Source organism: Odocoileus virginianus, unplaced genomic scaffold (assembly GCF_023699985.2).
Source record: "Odocoileus virginianus isolate 20LAN1187 ecotype Illinois unplaced genomic scaffold, Ovbor_1.2 Unplaced_Scaffold_16, whole genome shotgun sequence".
In the NCBI taxonomy this organism is placed as follows: Eukaryota; Metazoa; Chordata; class Mammalia; order Artiodactyla; family Cervidae; genus Odocoileus; species Odocoileus virginianus.
The window spans coordinates 899263-923121 of record NW_027224278.1 but is presented as its reverse complement, the minus strand read 5'-3'; the positions used below and the strand labels follow the sequence as shown (position 1 = coordinate 923121).

Here is a 23859-nt window from a genome sequence, read left to right as displayed (position 1 = left end):
CCTGGTAAGTGACTCAGACATTTCTTCCCACTGAGCCTGAAGCCTGTGTGGTCTGCCTGGATGTGGTAGGAGTCAGAGGTACCCCAAAGGATCCCTTGGGTTCAAGTCATAATCCTCAATCCCATGGGTGAACAGTGACCCTGTTTCCAGGTGATAACATCCTGAGAAACCTGTATACATTGCAAAAGCAACAGTTAGAACCTTACATGGAACAACAGACTGCTTCCAAATTGGAAAAAGAGTACATCAAGGCTGTATATTGTCACCCTGCTTATTTAACTTGTATGCAAAGTACATCATGCGAAATGCCACACTGGATGAAGCACAAGCTGGAATCAAGATTGCCGAGAGAAATATCAATAACCTCAGATATGCAGATGATGCCACCCTTATGGCAGAAAGTGAAGAGGAACTGAAGAGCCTCTTGATGAAAGTGAAAGAGGAGAGTGAAAAAGCTGGCTTAAAACTCAACATTCAAAAAATGAAGATCATGGCATCCAGTCCCATCACTTCATGGCAAATAGATGGGGGAAAAAATGGAAACAGTGACAGACTTTATTTTCTTGGGCTCCAAAATCACTGGGGATGGTGACTGAAGCCATGAAATTAAAAGACACTCACTCCTTGGAAGTAAAGCTATGACAAACCTAGACGGTGTATTAAAAAGCAGATATATATATAGCAGAGATATCACTTTGCCAACAAAGGTCCATATATCAAAGCTATAGTTTTTCCAGTAGTCATGTACGGATGTGAGAGTTGGACCATAAAGAAAGCTGAGCACCAAAGAATTGATGCTTTTGAATTGTGGTGCTGGAGAAGACTCTTGAGAGTCCTTTGGACTTCAAGGAGATCAAACCAGTTAATCCTAAAGGAAATCAACCCTGAATATTCACTGGAAGAACTGATGCTGAAGTTATCATACTTTGGCCACCCAACGCAGAGTCAACTCATTGGAAAAGACCCTGATGCTGGGAAAGATTCAAGGCAGAAGAAGGGGGTGACACAGAGGATGAGATGATTGGATGGCATCACCAACTCAATAGACATGAATTTGAGCAAACTCCAAGAGACAGTGAAGGATAGGGAAGCCTGGCGTGCTGCAGTTCACGGGGTTGCAAAGAGTCAAACATGACTGAGCAACTAAAAAACAACAACGTCAACCATCCAAGCCTACTCAGTAGACTGGTAGTTTGCCTGTTGTTTCAGTGGCATAAAAAACCCTATGTGGCCAGATGGCAATCTCAACTTGTAATATGATGGAACCAACACTTGGATTCTTGTAGAAGCATCCCGTTCTTGGGAACCAACAGACCTCCAAGCTGCAGGCAGGGGATGAAATGCCCTAAGAGTAGAAGATTAGAAATGATGACTCCTAATCATGAGGAATCATCCCCCCTTCTTGATTCACAGGTCGTGGATTCCAGCAAAGGAGAAACACCACCATACAATGGCCACTACCTCAGTCTTGACTCCTGTAAGACAGCAGCTCCCCTTCAGTGTCTTTTCACCAACTAGGGTAGGAACTGACCTCTACTAGACTGACCATCCCCACCGTCTCCAGCCTGGGTCTTCAGGGCAGTCCCTCACTGTGAGCACAGGGCACATGTCTCGTGTCTTACAGGGATTACCTTGGTCGGAAGCACTGTTATGTGAAAGATCACTAAAGTGAATGCAAGACAGTAAGTCTATGGGGGGCCAAGTCATCTGAAAAGTCGCTTAAGATAAGTACCTATTCAAGCCAGGACAAATTGTGGCCACCTCCCCCGGGAAGGCCACCATGCTGTGCTGTGCTTAGTTGTTCAAGTCATGTTGTTTACTCTTTATGACCCCATGGACTGCAGCCCACCAGGCTCCTCTGTCTGTGGAGGCTCTCCAGGCAAGAATACTGGAGTGTGCTGCCATGCCCTCCTCCAGGGCATCTTCCCAATCCAGGGATCAAACCCAGGTCTCCCGCATTGCAGGTGGATTCTTTACCAGCTGAGCCTCCAGGGAAGCCCAAGAATACTGGAGTGGGTAGCCTATCCCTTATCCAGGGGATCTTCCCAACCCAGGAATCGAACTGGGGTCTCTGGCATTGCAGGCAGATTCTTTACCAGCTGAGCTACCTGGAAAGTCCAAAGGCTCCCTTACTGGGGGATGAATGTAGGTCTCTGCTGTGGACAGGCTGAGTACATAGCAGTGCCAGTGACTGCGGCCTAAGTGTCGTTCCTGGGAGGGGAGACTCACTCCTCTCTGCTGATTCCTTTACTCTGTAAACTTCTGAAAGATTTTTGCTGAACAAAAAGACGCTGGGATTCTTGGCCTCCAGAGAAGAATTCAATCTGGGGCCAGAGACAAGGCTTGATCGCTCAGAGCTTTTGTGTAATAAAGTTTTATTAAAGTATAAAGGAGATAGAGAAAGCTTCTGACATAGACATCAGAAGGGGGCAGAAAGAATACCCCCCTGCTAGTTTTTAGCTGGATGTTATATAGCCACTAGAAAGAAAGAAAATGAGGTCGCTCAGTCATGTTCGACTCTTTGCGACCCCATGGACTGTAGCCTACCAGGCTCCTCCCTCCATGGGATTCTCCAGGCAAGAGTACTGGAGTGGGTTGCCATTTCCTTCTCCAGGGGGTCTTCCCAACTCAGGGATCAAACCTGGGTCTCCTGCATTCCAGGCAGACGCTTTAACCTCTGAGCCACCATATAGTCACTAGCAGTCTGTTAATGAAAGAAAGGAATGTCTTAAAACTCAGAATGGCACCAGGCCCCTCATCCATAAGATGCATTTTGGGATAATCTTGGCACCAATGATGATTCATCCCAGGCCATAAAATGATTGACTTGAATCTTGTAGAAGGGCAGATTACCATACAAATAGTTTCATTTACATAGATTAGGGGAACAATATCTGAGTATAACATACTGGTTTGTCAGGCAGGTTGTGAGCCTTTAGGCAGAACCTACTTGAAGACAGAGTCTGGGGTAATTGAATAGTACATTAACATAGCTTAAGACAAACATTTCCATAAGAAGAATGCATTGGTTAACTCAAGGTTTGAGAATAGTTCACTTCAACTGAAACCAGGTGTCATTATGGCAACACAGTATTTTAAGAGAAACCTCCTTTTAAATTTGTATAGAGAAGGAAAAAAAATATCACTAGTTTGTTTCCTCCTGCCGCTTAAGAGAGATAAAAATGTCTGACACTTGCAGCCTATTTCCTCCATTTGGAGACCCCTGGCCTTCCTGCCTGTTACTCTTTCACTTCCCTGGTGGCTCAGATGTTAAAGCGTCTGCCTACAATGTGGGAGACCTGGGTTTGATCCCTGGGTTGGGAAGATCCCCTGGAGAAGGAAATGGCCACCCACTCCAGTATTCTTGCCTGGAAAATCCCATGGACAGAGGAGCCCTGGTAGGCTACAGTCCATGGGGTCCCAAAGAGTTGGACATGACTGAGCGACTTCACTTTCCTCTGTGAAAACAGTTCTCCCCATTAGATTCTCAGTTCAACACATGGAGCCTGCCACTTGCTTCCTTTGGAGACCTTGAGCAAGACACCCAGGAGGTGACACGTGGCAGTCAAGGGAAAGGGTCATCCACAACAGGGGTCACAGAGCTGGGAACCACCTGCTTGAGCGACTGTCCTATACCTTCCAGACCTGCATGAGTCTGGTCTCAAATCTTCCCCTTCCCATGGAGGATTAGATGGCCAGACATTCAGACTTTCCCACAGACCAGGAATAAGCCAGAAGCTGTTGATCAAAAGGAAAATATGTTTGTAGTAGAGGGCATGATGTCTTTCAGGAGTCCACAGGATGTTTCTCTTTTCCGGACTTGTCATAAGCTCCATGCAGCCTTGCAGTGTGTCGAGTAACTGGTACCTGCCATAGAAACTTTCCTTGCCCTGTGTCCCACCAAAATCATGTCAACTCTTAGGTGACTTGCTGAAGCACTGGTGGGCACAATTTCATGTAGTATATGTTGCCTACAGAATCTGAAGAACCCCACCAAATGTGGTGCCTGAGTGGGAGGTGGTATGAGGTGCAGCAACTTATTGAATACCTAGCATGGTCCAGACCATCTCAAAATATCACTAAGGGTCATTCTCTTGGGTTTTCATGGGCTTGATCTCTCACACTTCACACTCTGGCATAAATGTGTCTTTTTTTTTTCTGATTATTTTTGGGAATCAGGGGATGTCCTTGTTACCCTGTTGCTGCTGTAGCCACACGTTCCAGGAAACAAACTCACTCAGAAGGACAATGCAGATAGTGGAGTGCAGTTTATTACACTGGCGGGCCCAAGGCAGAGTCTCCTCTTAGCCAAGGACCCCGACCAGTTTTTGTGAAAACCTTATATACCCTAAGTGTACTTGCTCAAACCCACCTCCCCAAATTCCTTGAAACTAGTCTGGACAAGGTAAAAGAGAGATACGATCAAAGTTAACCCATGATTCATGTGTCACAAGACTAGATAAACAGTGGACATTTATCAATAGGACTGTGGTCATATCCCGATAAACATAATGGAATTTATGACTTTGTTCTGTTACAGAGATAATTAGCATATTCTTTTAGGCAATGGAGAGTCCAAGTACAAGTCCTGAGGCTCTTTTATCCGGGGGGTCTGGTTTTCCATTGGTATGCCATTTCTATAGACACCGGGCACAAAGTTCAGAGTCCACTGGGAGGGTGACCATGCGTGTAGCCTAATGTTCGCAGCCTGGCCTAAGATGGAGTCCAGCTCTGTCTGTTTCCTCCTTCATTGCAACAGTGTGTGCGCGCGCATGTGCTTAGTTGCCAAGTTGTGTCCAACTCTTTGCAACCCAATGGACTGTAGCCCATCAGGCTCTTCTGTCTATGGGATTTCCCAGGCAAGAATACAGGAGTGGGCTGCCATTTTATCCTCCAGACATGTGTCTTGATGAAGCATGTTTGGTACCTCTTGGCCACCAAGTGCAGTAAGCATGATGTCTTCAGTATAATGGCCCAGCATGATGCTCACCATGATTGTTGAAACAATCAAGTTCCATTCATCTGAGATGGTGGTAGTCAGAGGGCAGCTGGTTTGCACTCCAGCCTGGGGAGAGTAGATAATATGAAGAGCAAGTGCTTTTCTACAAGCTGGATTCCCTTTGTGGCTTCTTAAGCTTAGTTTGAAACAGATAACCAACATGGACCTACTGGGTAGCAGGGAACTATATTCAATATCTATTTAGTTATATGAATAAATATATTCAATATTGGGTTTCCCTGGTGGCTCAGCTGGTAAAGAATCTGCCTGCAATACAGGAGACTGGGGTTCCATCCCTGGATTGGGAAGATCCCCTGGAGAAGGGAAAGGCTACCCACTCCAGTATTCTGGCCTGGAGAATTCCGTGGACTGTACAGTTCATGGGGTCACAAAGAGTCAGACACGACTGAGCGACTTTCACTTCATATTTAATATCTTATAACCTATAATGGAAAAGAATCTGAAAGAGAATATATAACTGAATCACTGTGCTATACACCTGAAACTAACATGATATTGTAAATCAACTACACTTCAATAAAATAAGTAAACAACATTTAAAAACAAAACAAGAGAAGAGGAAGTTTTCCCCACCAAAAAAAAATAGGTTTAGTTTGGCAGTTCTTTAAGTACGGTACATCTTGTAAATAGAGGGATTTATGAAAGCAAGCATCCACTATTAAGGAAGAGTTTCTATTTTAATGATGTTATGTGGGGCAAAGTTGTCATACATCTAACTTATTCTCTGTGAAAAGAGAAAATTTGAAAAGAAAATTCTTCTCCAATTTCTAGATGAGGGACAGACATGGGGAAATAGCTATACATGTGTGTGAAAGGCCAATAATGTAAAATTGACAAGTCACATCCACAAACACATAAAAAGAATTATACACCATGAGCAGGTGGGATTTACTCCAGGGATAAAAGGCTCATTCAATATATGAAAAATCAATCAATGATATCTACTATATTGACAAGCAAAAGAAGTCACATTGTTGCAGCAGTTGATGCAGAGCATACATTTGACAAACCCAATGTCAATTCAAGACCAAAATGCTCATGAAGTGTAAGTCACTCAGTACTAAGGCTAGAGGGGGAATTTCCTCTACTTGTTAAATAGCATCTATGGAGGACATGACTAACATCATGGTTAAATTGTGAAAAATGGGGCATTTTCTCTTATGGTTGGGAACAAGGCAAGGCTATCTGCCCTCACTACTCTTATTCAACACAATGTTGGAAGTTCTAGCCAGTGCAATAAAGGGAAAAAAACAAAAAGTGCACAGATTGAGAAGAATAAATAACAGTGTCTCGATTTGCAGATGATATCATTGTCTTCATAGAAAATCCAAAGGAATCTACCGGAAAAACTCCCATAACCAATAAGTGAGTTCTACAGAGTTGCAGGATACAAGATCAACACATTTCAAGGCTCATTATTTAACTGCAGTGATCAAGATTGTGTGGTATCCACAATATCACAATTAGCCTCCAATTAAAATTTTTTAAAAAGTAAAAAAAAAAAATTTGTGTGGTGTCAGTAGAAAAAGTGAAAGTGAAGTCGCTCACTCGTGTCGGACTCTTTGTGATCCTGTGCACTGTAACCTATCAGGCTCCTCCATCCATGGGATTTTTCCAAGCAAGAGTACTGGAGTGGGTTGCCACTTCCTAGTATCAGTAGAGGGAGAAACATATAAATAAATGGAATGGGATAGAGAACCCAGAAATAGACCCACATCAATTTCCCCAGCTGGTTTTTGGCCAAGATGTAAAACCATCCTAGCAGGGCGTGCCACTCTCAGCCAGAGCCCAGCAATTGTCAGGGTTCTTTCTTTATGATAGTGAGTTCCAGGTTCAGCAACTTCTGTTTCTCTTTAGAGGGACCATCCCTGTCAACCTGTCTCAGTCCACTGGTGCCCAGAAACTTTGCAAATGTTTTGGGCCCCTGGATTTTCATAGGGCTTATCTTTCGCTGGGTGGTGAAATACTTGCTAGTTCCTGGGCATCTGGTCCATTTGGCATGATGCCATTAATGGAGCAGGCCAGCATGATGGTTTGGGGCAGAATGAGATGATCCAATCAGTCAGGGACTTCTTTATGATAACGTGCCAGATAATTGACGGGGCAGTGCCTGGGGCTTCCTTTGGATGGTTTTTCCAACATCGGAATTCTTCCAGCTGCCAATTGTGTTGGTTTCCAATTATGCAGTCAGGAACTGGGTGTCCACAGGTAGAGAGATCCAGACTAAGATTCCATCTCCGACTAGTGGACCACAGTGGCCTCTATGGTCCCAAGGGTAAGTCAGAGGCAGGTTAAGAGTACACACTTGTAGTATTCCGTGTACCTGGCCTCACCTTTGCTTGAGAGCTGAGCCTGTGATTTGACTGGGTCTGGAAATTCGATGAGAGGCCATGATTTTCCATGGTGGTGATTAAAGGCAGGCTGCTGTTCACCAGACTGAGCGTTTTGGTTGGTGGTGGTCTACTACAGGTGTGTACTGCACTCCATGGGGTTGCAAAGAGTCAGACACAATTGAGCTGCTGAACAACAACTATATATATATGGGCTTCCCTGGTGGCTCAGATGGTAAGGAATCTGCCTGCAATGTGGGGAGACCTGGGTTCAATCCCTGGGTCAGGAAGATCCCCTGGAGAAGAAAATGGCAATCCACTCCAGTATTCTTGCCTGGAGAATTCCATGGACAGAGGAGCCTGGTAGGCTACAGTCCATAGGTTTGCAAAGAGTTGGACATGACTGAGCGACTAATACTTTCATTTTTTATCAGTTCAGTTCAGTTGCCCAGTCAAGTCTGACTCTTTGTGACCCCATGGACTGCAGCATGCCAGGCCTCCCTGTCCATCACCAACTCCCAGAGCTTACTCATGACAGCATGATCAATCACCCCCAAAGATCCTTTGGGGTGAACCATCTTAGTTCCAGCTGCCAGCCCTGCTGTATCTTGTGTTACCTGTACTGTTTCGATGGGATTTAGTGCCACCACTTACACTTTACTTCTCTGGGATCCCATCCTTCCCACTGAGAGCACAAGACTGTTTCCATGGCAAGACCTCCCACCTCCTTCCCGAGACTAGTTCTCCAGAATGTTCACCAAAGTATGTCTCAGTGTTTTGCTGAAAGTAATGTCACCCAAAGGGATGACATTAGTTAAGGGGCGAGGCAGTGGGTTGCACATGACAACTCATTCCAACATCCTCCTCCCCAAATCTTGGGACTGGAGACAAGGGATGGGAGGAGTAGGTTACAAGAACGGGCATCCCATTGCTTGGTAACTGACTAGGTGATATCATTATAAGGTCTCCAAAGAAGGAAGAAGCAGCCTTATCAGACAGGGGAGGAGGAACCACTTCTGCTGGTGAGGGGGGATCTGGCAGGGTTTAGAGTTTGGCCACCTGATGCGAAGAGCTGACTCATTTGAAAAGATGCTGGGAAAGATTGAAGGTGGGAGGAGAAGGGGACAACAGAGGGTGAGATGGTTGGATGGCATCACCGACTCAGATGGACATGAGTTTGAGTAAACTCCGAGAGTTGGTGATGGACAGGGAGGCCTGGCATGCTGCAGTCCATGGGGTCACATAGAGTCAGACATGACTGGGCGACTGAACTGAACTGATAAGAAATGAAAGTGTTAGTCACTCAGTCATGTCCAACTCTTTGCAACCCTATGGACTGTAGCCTGCCAGGCTCCTCTGTCCTTGGAATTCTCCAGGCAAGAATACTGGAGTGGGTTGCCATTTTCTTCTCTAGGGGATCTTCCTGACCCAGGGATTGAACCCAGGTCCTCCCACAGTGCAGGCAGATTCTTTACCATCTGAGCCACCAGGGAAGCCCATATATATAGTTGTTGTTCAGTTGCCCAGTTGTGTCCAACTCTGCAACCCCATGGACTGCAGCACACCAGGCCTCTCTGTCCCTCACCATCTCCCAAAGTTTGCCCAAGTTCATGTCCATTGCATTGGTGATGCCATCCAGCCATCTCATCCTCTGACACCCTCTTCTCCTTCTGCCCTCAATCTTTCCCAGCATCAGGGACTTTTCCAATGAGTCAGCTGTTTGCATCAGATGACCAAAATACTGGAGTTTCAGCTTCAGCATCAGTCCTTCCAATGAGTATTCAGGGTTGATTTCCCTTAAGATTGACTGGTTTGATCTCCTTGCTGTCCAAGGGACTCTCAGGAGTCTTCTCCAGCACCACAGTTTGAAAGCATCAATTCTTCAGCACTCCACTTTACCGTCCAGCTCTCATAACCTTATGTGACCACTGGGAAGACTATATGGACCTTTGCCAACAGAGTAATGTCTCTGCTTTTCAACACATGTCTAGGTTTGTCATGGCTTTCCTGCCAAGAAGCAAACATCTTCTGATTTCACAGCTGCAGTCACCATCCACAGTGATTTTAGAGCCCAAGAAGAGGAAATCTATCACTGCGTGTATTTTAAGCCACAAGTAAAATGGGAAAATTCCTAATCTTTGGATGGCACAGGAGGAAATGGAAGAAGAGCAATAGTTGTCCTCTTTTGTCAGTAGCAGCTTGTTAGAAAAGATGATGGTAAAAATTCCATTGACAATAGCAATAAAGAAATAACTCCAGATCAATTAAGTCTATGGGGGCTAGGTGTAAAAATCCCCACTTGAGAGCGAGAAGAGAAGTGAACCAAAGGAAGAGGGAAAAATCTGGAACCTGGAGCCTCTAGTTGCTTGACGGTCTAGTATGACCGCCCCAAGTGACCTTTGAGTATTGATCACTTCGCCTGGAGCCCTATTCAGTTCAGTCGCTCAGTCGTGTCCGACTCTTTGCGACCCCATGGAATTCTCCAGGCCAGAATACTGGAGTGGGTAGCTTTCCCCTTCTCCAGGGGATCTTCCCCACCCAGGAATTGAACTCAGGTATCCTGCATTGCAGGCGGATTCTTTACCAGCTGAGCCACAAGGGAAGCCCAAGGAGACCCGTAGTGGAGCTGCAATCCAGCTGTGTTTTAACCAGAAAGCATCACCGGAAGACTTGGTACAGAAAAAAAAACCAACCAAACAAAAAAATAGTAAAATATGTCATTCATAATGTTGTGCATTGCTTATATGCTGAAACGATAATATTGCCAATTGCTGCGTTAAATACAGTCTGTTATTGAAACCGATGTAACCGTCTACTTTGCTTTTTTTTTTTTCAAGTGGATGCTGTAAAATTTAAAAGTCCACAAGGAACTCGCACTCTGTTTCTATTGGGCTGTGCCGCTCTAGCACGATGGAAATTAGAAGCTGCAAAGCTCTATGTGCCTCGACGTCTGTCTTCTTTTCGGCATCGGGACTGATCCGACAGCCACCTTGAAGGGTCGGGGGGGTGGAGCGCGGGAAGCAAGGAACGCTGAGACACGTGCCCAGGTGCCCAAGTTTCCCGTACAAAAAACCGGTGAGAAAGACTAGAACTTCGCTCGGCCACGCCCACAGCTAAGCCCCGCCCAGGTGGGCTGCGCAGGCGCTCCCCGGCCGGGCCGCTGAAGGCGGGGCGAAGCCCAAGGCGCACGCGCGGTTGCGCCAGCGCGGGCCGCCGCGGCCGCCAATGAGATGGTGCGGCCGTCCGACGCGCGCTGGGGGCTCCGCGCCGCCTCGCCCCGCCCCTCTGCACGACACGCACGGGGCGGCGCACAGGTGGGCGGGGCCTAGCGGCGCAGCCTGACGGCGGCGGGAGCCTGCAGTAGCTTTCTCGCGGCGGTGGCCCACGCGGCTCGGGAGCTCAGCGGGGCAACATGGCGGACGCGGAAGGTGAGGGCGGCTGGCCGGCCGGGCCCGGGTCGCGACCTCCGACGGGGGGAGCCGGGGGTGGGGGGTGGCGGACGTCGAGGCCAGAACTGTCCGCTGGCTCCAGCCGCCGCGCCTCCCGCCGACCTTGTCGCTTGGCCTTGGTTCCACGGGGTGAGGGCGAGAGATTGAGAGGCCCCCGCGGTGACGTGACGCCATGAGGCCCGGGCCTCCCGCCGACGGGGCCTGGGTCGCGCTCCCCCATTCTGCCGCCATGGTCAGCGCCGCGCGAGGAGGGGAAGAGAAGGGGCCGAGGGGCTCGGGCGGGCGCGGACCTCCCAGGCGAAAAAGAAGTTCTAGGGGCCCCAAGCCCTCGAGGACCGTCGGATGGTCCCTGATGGAACTTACAGGCCCGCGGGCCTAGGGCCTTTCAGCCCCGCGCGGCCACGTGGTGAACCGGGAAGGAGGGCGACACGTGTGGCTGCTGTCGCGAGCCCGCCCGGCCGCCCTGGGCACTGGCCTGACCCCCACGCGCTTCCCCTATGAGCCTATACCAGACGGCCGTTTTTCAGCTGCCCTTTTCAACTCGATCGCCTTGATTTTCGGGGAAAATTCCCAATTCTTGTGTGTGTTTTTTAAGTCCTTATTTTGCCGAAGAAACATAAGAAGAAAAAGGAGCGGAAATCATTACCAGAGGAGGCTGTGGCGGTAAGTAGGAATATTTTTATTCTGCTCCGACTCGAAAGGTTTCTTAGAGGCCAGATTGCAGAAAAGAACTGTTTCTAAAGATTTGGAAGGAATGGGGTGTTATCGCGCGCGGTCCTGAGATAGAAACTACAAAGCTCCATCCAGCCTAGGTCTCTCTGCTGTCAGGCACACTTTGCTAAATGGTGTTGCCCACAGTGACTGCTTTCCCTGAAATTGTCTTTCTTATCAGACCCACTATCCCTCTTTTCGCTTAAATTGGCTATTCCCATCTTGGTGCCACTTAACTTATTTTTCTCAGTTCTTCATTTATTTCTTCTCTTTCCTTTGGAGATCTCAGTGAAAAGGCATAGACACTTTGTTTCTTATTGCACAGGTGTAGACTTTGGTAGTCATAATGGAAGGGTTCAGATTCAAGTGGGGAGTCTTAACAGGTTGTGTTTCTGTCCTCTGGAAGGAAATACAACATGCTGAAGAATTTCTCATCAAACCTGAATCCAAAGTGGCTCAGTTGGACACATCTCAGTGGCCCCTGTTGCTAAAGGTATGTGTTTTGCATCAGCTCAAAGTCTGGCTTTTACACTGTTTCTGAGTATTAAACAGTTGATTAAGAATGGATCCTGGACTTAGGCAAGGCTAGGTGAGGCTGCCTAAATCAATGTTCCTCAAGGTAGTTGAGATGAAGACCTGAGTTTTATTTTTTTTTTTATTAATTTCCAGTGTACCCAACACTTGTGGAATACAGGTAAATTTTGCAACAATGTGAGACTGCTATCAAATTTTATAAACAACTCTCAATTTCTGTACTTAGCTTCACTTTACAGACATTTACTGGTTTGTGGAGTAGTACATACTTTACAGCATATATTTCAATGCTAGACCCATTTGGGTCAGGCACAGTGTGACATTAGGCTAATCTTGATCTCTCTGAGGCTCTTGGCAAATAATACCTCCTTTCAGAAGGCCCACTGAGGGTTGTAGGAGGTGATCCATGAAACATGCCACAGTGCCCAGCATGTATCACGTACTCTAGAAGTTATTGACTGTTGTGTTTTTCTTAAAGTAGTTAAGTAATGAATAGAATTAAAATTTTGTTACTGACATAATGGGTGCTAGCTATGAGATTAAGAGGTAAGTTTACTGAAAGACAGGATTCCCTAGTGGCTCAGACAGTAAAGAATCTGCCTGCAATGTGGGAGATCCCTGGGTTTGATCCCTGGGTCTGGAAGATCCCCTGGAGAAGGAAATGGCCACCCACTCCAGTATTCTTGCCTAGAGAATTTGAATCAACCACTAAACAGGAGGTAAAAGATGAGATTTGTTTATATAATTCAATGCAGTTGAATTTATGCTTGGCCAGATGTGTCTGCCATTTAGATAGTATCTGGTTCTCTTGTTTTTACCTGCCAATAAACCATGTTGGCAATTAGTCCTACCATCATGGAATGTAAAATCTAGAGGTGGGAGATACAGGCAGTTAAAAATAATTCCTGCTAGTGGGAAGTACCAACATGAAGCTAATGAACTTGCACTGAGGGGAGCGTTTTCAGACTGGTGGTGGAAGCTTGGAAAGAGCGAGGAGAAGCAGATATAAGGAGTGGAATGGGAGCGTCGAAGGCAGGAGTGAGCTGGTTAGGTGTGAGGAACCATGTTGCCAGTCATCCTCCAGCTGGCTATCTTTGGTCCCTGAGAAAATCAAAGCTAGTCCGTATTTTACTCATAAGCCTGTGCCTGTACAGTGAAGCCATGTTTGTTCTGTAGTACCCCAGGAGGCCTTTCTGGAGGAGGGAGCAAATTTGTCGTCTTCTTGGATAATTTTTCCAGCATGTAGTGGGGCTTAGCAGTCTGTCACAGCAAATAATGGAAATACAGGAGCAAAATCCAAATCAGGAACCCAAAGGGTCACCTTATCATGGTTCGTAGTGGTCCTGACTTAATTTTCCACATGTTAATGATTTATTGCTTATTTTGTGTTGTATCGTTGCTTTCTAGAATTTTGATAAGCTAAATGTAAGGACAACACATTACACACCTCTTCCTTGTGGTTCAAATCCTCTGAAGAGGGAGATTGGGGACTACATCAGGTAAGCCTGTTGGGAGCAAGCACTGTTCCCACTTCTTTGCACAATGACCGTTTCACATCAGTTATTCAAGGAGGTGGTGACATGCCCTCAATATATATGATAACCTGTGCCCATGGTCAGCACTTGGTTTTTACTCTGCAAATTTGGTTTTCATCCGAGGCCCAGAGTTGATGACCCAGTAATTTCTTTCCCAATCTAGGACAGGTTTTATTAACCTTGACAAGCCCTCCAACCCCTCTTCCCATGAGGTGGTAGCCTGGATCCGGCGAATACTTCGGGTCGAGAAGACGGGACACAGTGGAACCCTGGATCCCAAGGTGACTGGTTGTTTAATAGTGTGCATCGAACGAGCCACTCGGTTGGTGAAATCACAGCAGAGCGCAGGTAAATCAGAGCGGGAGGAACGACGGGGCAACTTGAAGATGGGAAGGCTTTCTGTGTTTCCTTGCCCTTCTGCATGTGGCTTTCAGAAGTGATTTCTTCATTGGTAAAATCTTACAAACCAAAAAAAAAAAAAGACCAGAAGCAAGGGATACTCTGGCTTGGTATGTGCCTTCTGTCTTCTGCCAGATCCTGATGAGGCTGCCTTGTTGGGTGTTCTGGGTGCTTTTGACAAGCACGTGGAGCCAAGTGGATCTGCTTCTAGCCCTGAGGCAGATCTGAGTCCTAGTTCGACTGCAGGCCTGGCACTTCAGGCTCCTTGAAATACCCTGCAGCTTCTGCCTAAAATAATGCTTCCTCGTTGTCATCAGGGAAAATTCTCCTTGGCCTTGCAAGGTGCCCTCCAGGCAGGCTGTCCACAGGTATTCTTGTCCTCAGCACGTTGAGAGTTGAACCTGTGACATTAGGGTCTTCGTTCCTTTCCTACATCTGCACCCTGAAATCTTTCTTCCTGCAAATTTGATAGAAATTTGCCTGTTTTCCCTGGCTGCACCAGATTACAAGTGATACAAGAATATGTGAAATAACAGCAAACTCAGTGGCCACACCTGACTACTCTTGTCATTTTACAGGCAAAGAGTATGTGGGGATTGTCCGGCTGCACAATGCTATTGAAGGGGGGACTCAGCTTTCCAGGGTAAGTCTGTCATTGGAGGGAAGCCACCTGAGCCACTGGGCCAACCTGGGCAGGCGACTGCAGATGGCAGAGACACTTTTGCTCATGTCCCTTCTGAGGAGAGGCTTCTGATCAGTCCTGAGCCACCCATGTGGAGTTGCAGAAGGAATCAAAAATTGAAAGGCACTTTTAGTGATTGCAGGAGACCTTCTGCATGTCACTTGTGCCCTTAAACTCTCCAAATCTGCCCTTTGATTGTCTTTGAGAGTCCATGCAGTAAGAGCAGTTTTGTTTGTGTTTCTTCCTAGGCCCTAGAAACCCTGACAGGTGCCTTATTCCAACGACCCCCACTTATTGCTGCAGTAAAGAGGCAACTCCGAGTCAGAACCATCTACGAGAGCAAAATGATTGAGTATGACTCCGAAAGACGATTAGGTGGGTCCTCAGGCTTGTGGGGCACCGAGCTGACACAGAGCACTCTGGTGTTGAATGAATTTTCCAAAATCAGAGTCTGGTAAAAGTAGCTGCCTTGAGCATATGGGGTAGTTGTGGCCTGTGTCATCTCCAGTTTCGCTGCTGCAGGTAGAAAATAACTGGGTTTCTCATCTGGTCATGTGTTTTTAAAGAAAGAAAGTGAAGTCACTCAATCATGTCTGACTCTTTGCGACCCCATGGACTGTAGCCCACCAGGCTCCTCCATCCATGGAATTTTCTAGGCAAGAGTACTGGAGTGGGTTGCCATTTCCTTCTCCAGGGGATCTTCCTGAGCCAGGGATCGAACCCAGGTCTCTCCTGCATTGCAGGCAGACACTTTACCGTCTGAGCCACCAGGGAAACCCACCCTTTTATAATAATAAACTACTCAATGAGTTAAGCATAGAAGAATAATTCCTCAACCTGATAACAGGTATCCATAAAGAAAGAATTACAGCAAACATACTCAATATCTTTCTCCCTAAGGGATTCCCTGGTGGCTCAGACGGTAAAGCATCTGCCCACAACACGGGAGACCCAGGTTCAGTCCCTGGGTCAGGAAGATCCCCTGGAGAAGGAAATGGCAACCCGCTCCAGTACTCTTGCCTGGAAAATTCCATGGATGGAGGAGCCTGGTGGGTTACAGTCCATGGGGTTGCAAAGAGTCGAACATGACTGAGCGACTTCACTTTCTCTTCTTTCTTTCATGTGTTTACTTACTAGGAAAATATGTGCTACTTTTGTGTGTGTGTGTGTGTGTTTTAGGAATCTTCTGGGTGAGTTGTGAGGCTGGCACTTACATTCGGACGTTGTGTGTTCACCTTGGTTTGTTGTTGGGAGTTGGTGGTCAGATGCAGGAACTCCGGAGGGTTCGTTCTGGAGTCATGAGTGAAAAGGTATGTCATTGGTGGGAGTTGTTGTTGTTTTTCTTAAAGCTGACTGATACTTAGATCTTCCAGCCCTTGGTGGAACTCCACCTACTTCCCATCCCAGAAAAGGCAGTTCCCAAAGTGTTGAGTTCAGTCCAGGGCAGCTTCCCTGTTCTGTTAATTAAACTTTGGGACATTAAAACACAGACTGGGGTGTGTGTGGATGGAGACTGTTACTCTATTCATTTACTCCCTAGCCTACAGATATGCCTGCTTAGGTTTACTAGACCACCAGTTACAGAGGTGACTGCAAACAGACTAAAGACTAATGAGCTTGGACTAGCAGATGAGACAAAACTGATTCAGTGTTTGGAAGCGTGAGGTCCATTTGCCTATTGGGGGTACAATGGCCCTTGATTAATTTTCATGCGCGGCTACTTCCAGGACCACATGGTGACGATGCATGACGTGCTTGATGCCCAGTGGCTGTATGACAACCACAAGGATGAGAGTTACCTGCGGCGAGTTGTTTACCCTTTGGAAAAGCTGTTGACGTCTCATAAACGGCTGGTCATGAAAGACAGTGCAGTAAGTTCTATTTGCACAAAATGGGAGCTCAAGAGAGGAGATGTGGTCCGTGGCCTGAAAATTTCATTCTATTTAAAGAGAGAAAATAGGATTTTGTGATCTCACAACCACTATTTTCCTTGAGGCTTGTTTTCTTTTTTTCTGGTTTTGTATATTGGACCTGGATTAATTTATTTTTGTTAATGGAAGCATTTATGATTAACTTTATTAAGTGAAAACCAAATATAAAGTAAAAGTTTACTGGGCCTAATTCCATCAAACATTTAGAGTAACTTGGTCCAAGAAATAGACTATTAGTGGTACATAAAATTTGATCTTCTGTAAACTGGTAGTTTTACATGTGCCTAAGACACCTTGGGTTTTTAAACATTGCTAGAAAAAGTTGTATTGATGGGGATAAAAGATTGAGATTAGAGAGTTGGCTGGTTCTCCTTTCAGAATCTCCATTTAGAGCTTTGTTGAAATAAATCCCAATTTGAGGCCATAAAACCTAAACATAGTGGAGATTATCAAGTCTTTTTTCTTAGTATGCATACTAAATAATCTCATAGAAAGTAATCGTTAATATATTTAATAATTTGAGCTTGTTCATTCATACTCAGATCTTAAACTATATACATGTTTGACTGTATAGATGTTAGTTTATAATAAAAGACAAAAAACTGAAGAGGCATACCACTGTCTGCCCCTATAATGATTGAGAAAACAACACCCAAGACAACGTGAGTGTGATTCCCTTTTGCTAGGGTCAAATTAGTGGCTTCTGGGGGAGTTTCAAGGGAGGGGAGAAATATGGCAAGTGAAGACAAGATTCCCTCAGGGTGAATTGGACGCCTCAAGTGTGGGCAGACTCAGGGAGAGTTGGCCTTGACGTGTATCTCTGGGTCCGTAAAGGACATGTCAACATGTGCAGGCTTGGTTCATTGGGCCTTGGCAGTCTTGCTTGTGCATTCCATTGGGGATGTAATTATCATGTAGGAATATTACCTGGGAAGGTAGTTATTACCTAGCTCTGTCAGGGTGTTTTCCCTTCATGCTGAGGAATACTGCTGCTACTGCTGCTAAGTCACTTCAGTCGTGTCCCGTGTCCGACTCTGTGCGACCCAATCCCTGGGATTCTTCAGGCAAGAACAGTGGAGTGGGTTGCCATTTCCTTCTCCAATGCAGGAAAGTGAAAAGTGAAAGTGAAGTCGCTCAGTCATGTCTGACTCTTCGCGACCCCATGGACTGCAGCCTACCAGGCTCCTCCGTCCATGGGATTTTCCAGGCAAGAGTACTGGAGTGGGCTGCTATTTCCTTCTCCAATGCTGAGGAATAGGGAATAGGTAAACTCTGGACAGGAGTAGCGACTTCCAGCTGTGGTTGTGTTTCTGAGTCAACCTGTGGCGGGTGGCGGGTGGCGGGTGGTGGCTGTGATCAAAGCTGCACGGTGGCCTGTGGATGCCGTCGGGCCTCTGGCATGGGTAGGGGGTCCTTGCTGGTCCCCCCAACCCCCTCTGGTCCAGTAGGGGGTGGGGCAGAGGGCAGCGCTGCCTTGTGACGGGGGCACTCATGGGGCTGCTATCCTGCCAGGTGAATGCCATCTGCTACGGGGCAAAGATCATGCTTCCAGGTGTCCTGCGCTATGAGGACGGCATTGAGGTCAATCAAGAGATTGTGGTCATCACCACCAAAGGGGAGGCCATCTGCATGGGTAAGAGGCAAGCGACCCCTGTCTGCTCTGCACCGTCGCAGCCAGGCTCCCTCAGAGGGGGTGCCCAAGGCCTGGCCTCGTGGAGTGACTGAATGAATCCCTGTGTTCCTTGGGGTCTGTGAGGTGGTCACAGCACAAAGGTCCAGTTTGGACAGGCATGGGTGAGAAGGGGTCAGCGGGGTTCCCTCTTGTCCTGCCAGCTGCTATTAGGCACCCTGTCTCAGCGGTTTAGCTCTCCAGTGAGAGAAGAAATCATCAACTGATGGGGAATAAAGGTGGTAACTGAGGAGCCTTCAGTCCGCTCCCTCTCTGTGCAACGCTAACTTGCTCAACTTTAGCTACTGTTGGATTATCCCTGTCTGAGCTCCAAGCATGACGTGTATGTCTTTGGGGTTCAATATCGAGGTGGCCCTTCCCCTCTGGCTGCTGGCCACTCTGGCCACCTTGATTGTGCACAGCTAGAAAGGGATCCTGATGACACACTTTATTCCTGGTGTAAATAATGCACATTAAACAATGAGCTTTGGATGTATCTGCCTGGCCAAAAAAATGGATTTGGATTTTTCTGAGACATGTAACTGAAAAACACAAACTTTTTGGCCAGTCGAATACTTTTTAAGAAGTCTCATCTGAGGACGTCCAAAGCATAGATTTTGATGAGTGATCAGTATCAGTGTTTTTTTTGCACTTGATAAGTGGAACGTGATTTCACAGGCTGCTTTCCCTTGATGGTGGATTTTCTCCATATGCACCTCTCTGCAGTGGAAACCTCAAGGCAGTAGAGCTTGAGTTTTATTTCAACCATTAGATTATTTTTTAAAAAAAGCATCTATCTGTTTGGCTGTGTTGAGTGTTAGTGGCGGCACACAGGATCTTTCATTGTGCTGTGCGGGCTTCTCTCCAGTTGTGCGTGGTCTCACTGCTTGTGGCACCCCAGCGTAGGTGCCCTGTAGCATGTGGGATCTGAATTCCCCAACTTTGAATTGAACCTGTGTCCCGTGTATTGGAAGGTGAATTCTTCACCACAGCCTAAAGTTTTCAAGAAATTTGTAAAACTTGTATAAAATGGTGGCATTTGGCCTCATTGGTTATCAAGTCTTTCCTTCTATCTCTTTCCAACACCTGCAGCAATTGCTTTGATGACCACAGCAGTGATCTCCACCTGTGACCACGGCATTGTAGCCAAGATCAAGAGAGTTATCATGGAGAGAGACACTTACCCTCGGAAGTGGGGTTTAGGGCCGAAAGTAAGTAAGTGGGACTGGGCCTGTGCCCTGTGCAGCATTGTATTTTGCTTTGTTGAATACTCGAGCAGCTCTTGGTATGTCTTCACTGCCATGTGCTGGCGTTGTGCCGGGCTCTGGGAAGTTGGTGCTGGTTGGAAATGTGCCTCACTTGGACCTGACGATATTTAGGCTAAGGGGACCATAGATGGACCTCAGTCCACTTGCACCACGGGATGGTGACTTTTAGCATAGTTGAGGGCCCTGTGAAGGGGTGTGGCAAGGTCCCTGGCACCTCGAGTCCACCGTGAGGGCTTTGGCCTGGTCAGGGAGTTGGGGCAGGGGATCTCTGCTTGAGCCATGCCAGTGGAAATATATGGTGTGACATGTTGAGATGAAGCGGGGAGGGAAGCGTCTGGGGCCACTGGAATGGCAGGTGGTACAAATGAGACCACAGAGGCTCCCAGGAATACAGCAATCCCTTTGAAAGTCCCATGTCTGCACCCGTGGAAGAGAGGGTGAGTTCCGAGTACTCTGCTGTGTGTGTGTGTGTGTGTGGTTATGAGACCTGCTTTGTGTCAATACTGTTGTAACCTGGACACCCTGCCCGTCCTCCAGGCGAGTCAGAAGAAGCTGATGATCAAGCAGGGCCTTTTGGACAAGCACGGCAAACCAACCGATAGCACGCCTGCCACCTGGACGCAAGAGTACGTCGACTACAGGTGAGGGCGGCTGTCAGCCAGCCCCGCGGTGGAGAGGGGGCCTGCCTGGATGCCGGGCTCCCTTGACAGCAGGGGAAGAGGGAAGGGCCTGGAGTTCCTATTACTGGATGCTGCCTCCCAGCCACTCTGGTGAGGAACTCAACTTAGTTCAGTTCAGTTGCTCAGTCGTGTGTGACTCTTTGCAGACCCATGGACTGCAGCACGCCAGGCCTCCCTGTCCATCACCAACTCCCGGAGCTTGCTCAAACTCATGTCCATTGAGTTGGTGATGCCATCCAACCATCTCATCCTCTGTCATCCCCTTCTCCTGCCTTCAATCTTTCCCAGCATCAGGGTCTTTTCAAATGAGTCAGCTCTTCACATCAGGTGGCCAAAGTGTTGGGAGTTTCAGCTTCAACATCAGTCTTTCCAATGAGTACAGAGCCAGATATGGAGGAAACATACTCAGGGCAGGGCTGTTGGGACTCGCCTTGGGGCTGGCGTTGAACCCCGGCTGCCCCGGGTGAGTCGGCATTGGGCCCCGCACAGCCAATGGTTGCCCCTTGCCAGCCTGGCTTGTGGGACTTTAGATGGAGTCAGGTTGCAAGTGGCAGTGGTGAGCTCTTCTGTCCAGCATCAGTATTCTGACGGTGGCTTTCGACTGGCCATATATGCCTTTGTGCAGCCGGGCCTCTGAGGACAGCATGTCTGCAACCCTCACCCTTTGCTTCTGCTCCTCTCATAGCGATTCTGCCAAGAAAGATGTGCCAGCCAAAGTGGTCAAAGCCACGCCGGTAGTTGCTGAGGTGGTAAAAACCCCAAAGGTGAGTGGTGTGCCGCGTTGGCTTTGGAACACAACCACCCAGCCCCACCAGCTGCTGGTTTGTTGTGTCTGCTTGGGGGGGGTGGTCTGTGGGCCTGGGGGTTAGATTGGCCTGGGCTACTGGCTGAGCTCAGGCCACAGCCGTGAAACAGTGGGGTTGACAGGTGGCAGGAGTGTGTTGGAATCAAGATAGGGACACTTGGGGCCAGGTGGAACTTGGCAGAAGGCCAGTGAACACCTGTGCATGTGGTGGCTTCAGGGCTGGGGGCCGCTGGCATCAGATGGCATGGTGGCTTGTCTGTTACTGTGGGTGGCACCGAATGTCCTGAAAAGGGCCTGCTGTGGAACCTGGCAGGTGGGGTTCCTGACCCATCTGCCCCCTCTGAGGCCTCCTGGGAGCAGCCTAGGGAGGAGGCAGCCTTTCTGTGTTGCCCTGGCACTCCGGCAGTGCCCCTGGCTTCCTGGCCTTCAGGCACGACAGTCTCTGAATGCCTGGTAAACCAGGCCCTGTCGGGGGTTTTTGCAAATTTCCTGTTGGATCCCATCAGGATCTTATTGGCGGGCTGGCTCCCCACCTTCTGTGACTCACTGAAAACGTTCTTGTCCATGTTGATCTCGGAGTCAACATGCCATCTGTGGTCTCCACCTTAGCGGAAGCGAGAGAGCGAGAGTGAGGACACGTCCCCGGTGGCTCCACAGGCAGTCAAGAAGGAAAAGAAGAAGAAAAAGAAGGAGAAGGCCAAAGCTGCTGTGGAGAGTACGGAGGAGCCTGGAACTGGGGTGTGTGCAGGCGGGCCCAGGACTTGGGTTCCTGAGAGGGGAAGGCATTGCCCACTGCCCAGTAGGGAGGATGGGATGGGCCCAGGTTTCCTAGAATTGGCTCAGTTAGGATTCTGTGCATGATGGGTTGGGAGGCTGTGGAGCTGGGGAGTGTCAAGGCGAAGGCATCAGTGAAAATCTCGACGGTGATGCACAAGATTGAGGTCACCCAGGACATCCGAGCCATGAGCATCACCTCCTGGTGACCCCAATGGGGTGGGATTGGGAAAGTGGCGGTGCTTATGAGATGCTTGCTTGCTTGCTTTTCCTCCCAGGATAGTGACAGCACCAAGAAGAAGAAGAAGAAAAAGAAAATCAAAGCGGAAATGGTCTCCGAGTAAGGGCGACATGTGGCACAGTGTCCAGGTGGGAGGAGCCATCAAAGCCTTATTGTGAACCTGGAGCTCCGTTGGTCCTCAAGGGAGGGGACCCGAGGTCCCCAGAAAGGTGGAGAGGCCAGCATGTGGGAGCAGCTCACAGAGCCCTCACCAACGCCCCCTGGCATCGCTGCCCCATGTCGTCCTGTTGTAAGGACCCTGGTGAAGGGAGCGGACTGGGCACTGTACACTGCTCCGCCCAGGAGACTCAGCACCTCCCATGTAGACCCAGTGCCCACCCATGGCTGTTTCCCGGGGCCAGCTGACCATCTTGGGCCTCTCCCAGTTGGCTTCTCACTTCCCTCATCTAACAAGTTTGTAAGCAAAAAAAGGCTGTTCCACAAAATGTTCTAGAGCAAGTGAAAAAAGAAAAATAGAACTGAACCATGTTATTGAGGGAATAATATTTTTTTGCCAACGTGCTGAGGACAGCTGTCTATTCTCGTGTCAAGAGTTCCCTCAGTCACCTGGATTTCCTTTCCAGGTGGAGGCCTGGCTGAGGGCTCTGGCACGCTTGTCTTGTGCACTCTTTCCATGCCCTCCCCTGTGTACACTTCACAGCTCGTACATATACACACCACCTCAGGCACCTGACTCCACCTGGCTAGTTGTGTTTGTGAGCTCAGCCCCCCCCCCCCCCCAAAAAAAAACCATTCCTCCAGGCTTTGTTTTACCCCTCCGTTCCTTTCCCTGATGGGAGAAGGTTGTAATTTTTACTGATTAAATTTCCTTCTGGTTTTTTAAGTATTCCTGTTGGATTTTTCTAATTGTTGATCTACAAGTTAGTAGAACAACAACAACAAAAAGACATGGCAATTAAAACTGTAGAGGTGTTTATGTCCTAGTGGAAATGTGGTGCTTTTCCTGTATGTGTGGTTACCTTTTTTCTTAGTCTGGTAACATTTCCCTTGGGGCCTGGTGTGGGATCAGATACTCTGGCATATTCAAGACATGAGATAACCAAAGAACCTTCCCAAATTTGGTGATCTCCACAATCACAGAGAAGAGAAAGGTTCTCCGTGTTTGTTGCAGGCAGGAGGTGGGGGACAAGGGGTCGTTTGGGCACCTGCAAACACATCTGGGCTCAGACACCCACGCCAGGAGCCGCCAAAGCTTGTGCTGATGGCTGGGGAGGTGATTTGGAACCAAAAACTATATGGAGTGGTGGGGAGGGGAGTGTGAATGCAGTGAGGGTCAGGGCCCCATTCCCAGTGATGGTTTCTGGTGGCCTCCACTGCCCGGGACCCTTGAGAGCCACCTGGACACACCAGCCCACGGCTGGCTTTCCCCTGCCCTAGGTATGCCAGGACATGACGCCTCCAGGAAGCACCCATGGTGGGTTCCCATCCAGGGTAAGACACTCGGGTGCCTGTACATGGACAGAAACCTCAGGTGAGTCTTGAGGGCACAGCTGCACCTGTGTTTCTGGTAGCCAACGGAGGAGTTTAAGTTACCTTCACCTGGGCAGTCGGTCTGGGTGTCAAGAATGCAAGAGTAAGCTAAGAGGGAGTAGCTTTCTGGAGGAAAAAAGATCTGGTATGTGTATCAAAATCAAGTGCAAAGCAAGTGGAAGCAAATCAGTTCAGAGCACTCGCCCCTGGAGCAGCATGGAGAGTCAGTCCCCTCACACCTTGGCTCCCAGCATGTCTTTGTACGTTCATGTGCATGTAGACACCACCACCTGCGCCCGGA

General features: G+C 48.1%; 1 protein-coding gene and 2 non-coding genes across 3 annotated transcripts; all 3 read left to right on the top strand.

Annotated features, from left to right (window-relative positions):
• The first annotated feature begins 10642 nt into the window (after positions 1-10642).
• DKC1 (dyskerin pseudouridine synthase 1) lies at positions 10643-22914 on the top strand. Its single transcript, XM_020909612.2, has 15 exons — positions 10643-10778; positions 11395-11462; positions 11917-12003; positions 13452-13543; positions 13743-13927; positions 14557-14621; positions 14909-15035; positions 15840-15970; positions 16388-16531; positions 18104-18224; positions 19353-19471; positions 20066-20169; positions 20894-20972; positions 21623-21751; positions 22066-22914. Exons 1-15 carry the CDS (start codon positions 10763-10765, stop codon positions 22129-22131), a joined length of 1533 nt encoding a protein of 510 aa, XP_020765271.1. The 5' UTR covers positions 10643-10762; the 3' UTR covers positions 22132-22914.
• On the top strand, positions 16078-16209 carry LOC139033557 (small nucleolar RNA SNORA36 family). Its single transcript, XR_011486106.1, has one exon. It is a non-coding gene; the product is annotated as a small nucleolar RNA SNORA36 family (small nucleolar RNA).
• On the top strand, positions 20695-20823 carry LOC139033559 (small nucleolar RNA SNORA56). Its single transcript, XR_011486108.1, has one exon. It is a non-coding gene; the product is annotated as a small nucleolar RNA SNORA56 (small nucleolar RNA).
• Positions 22915-23859: the final 945 nt, after the last annotated feature.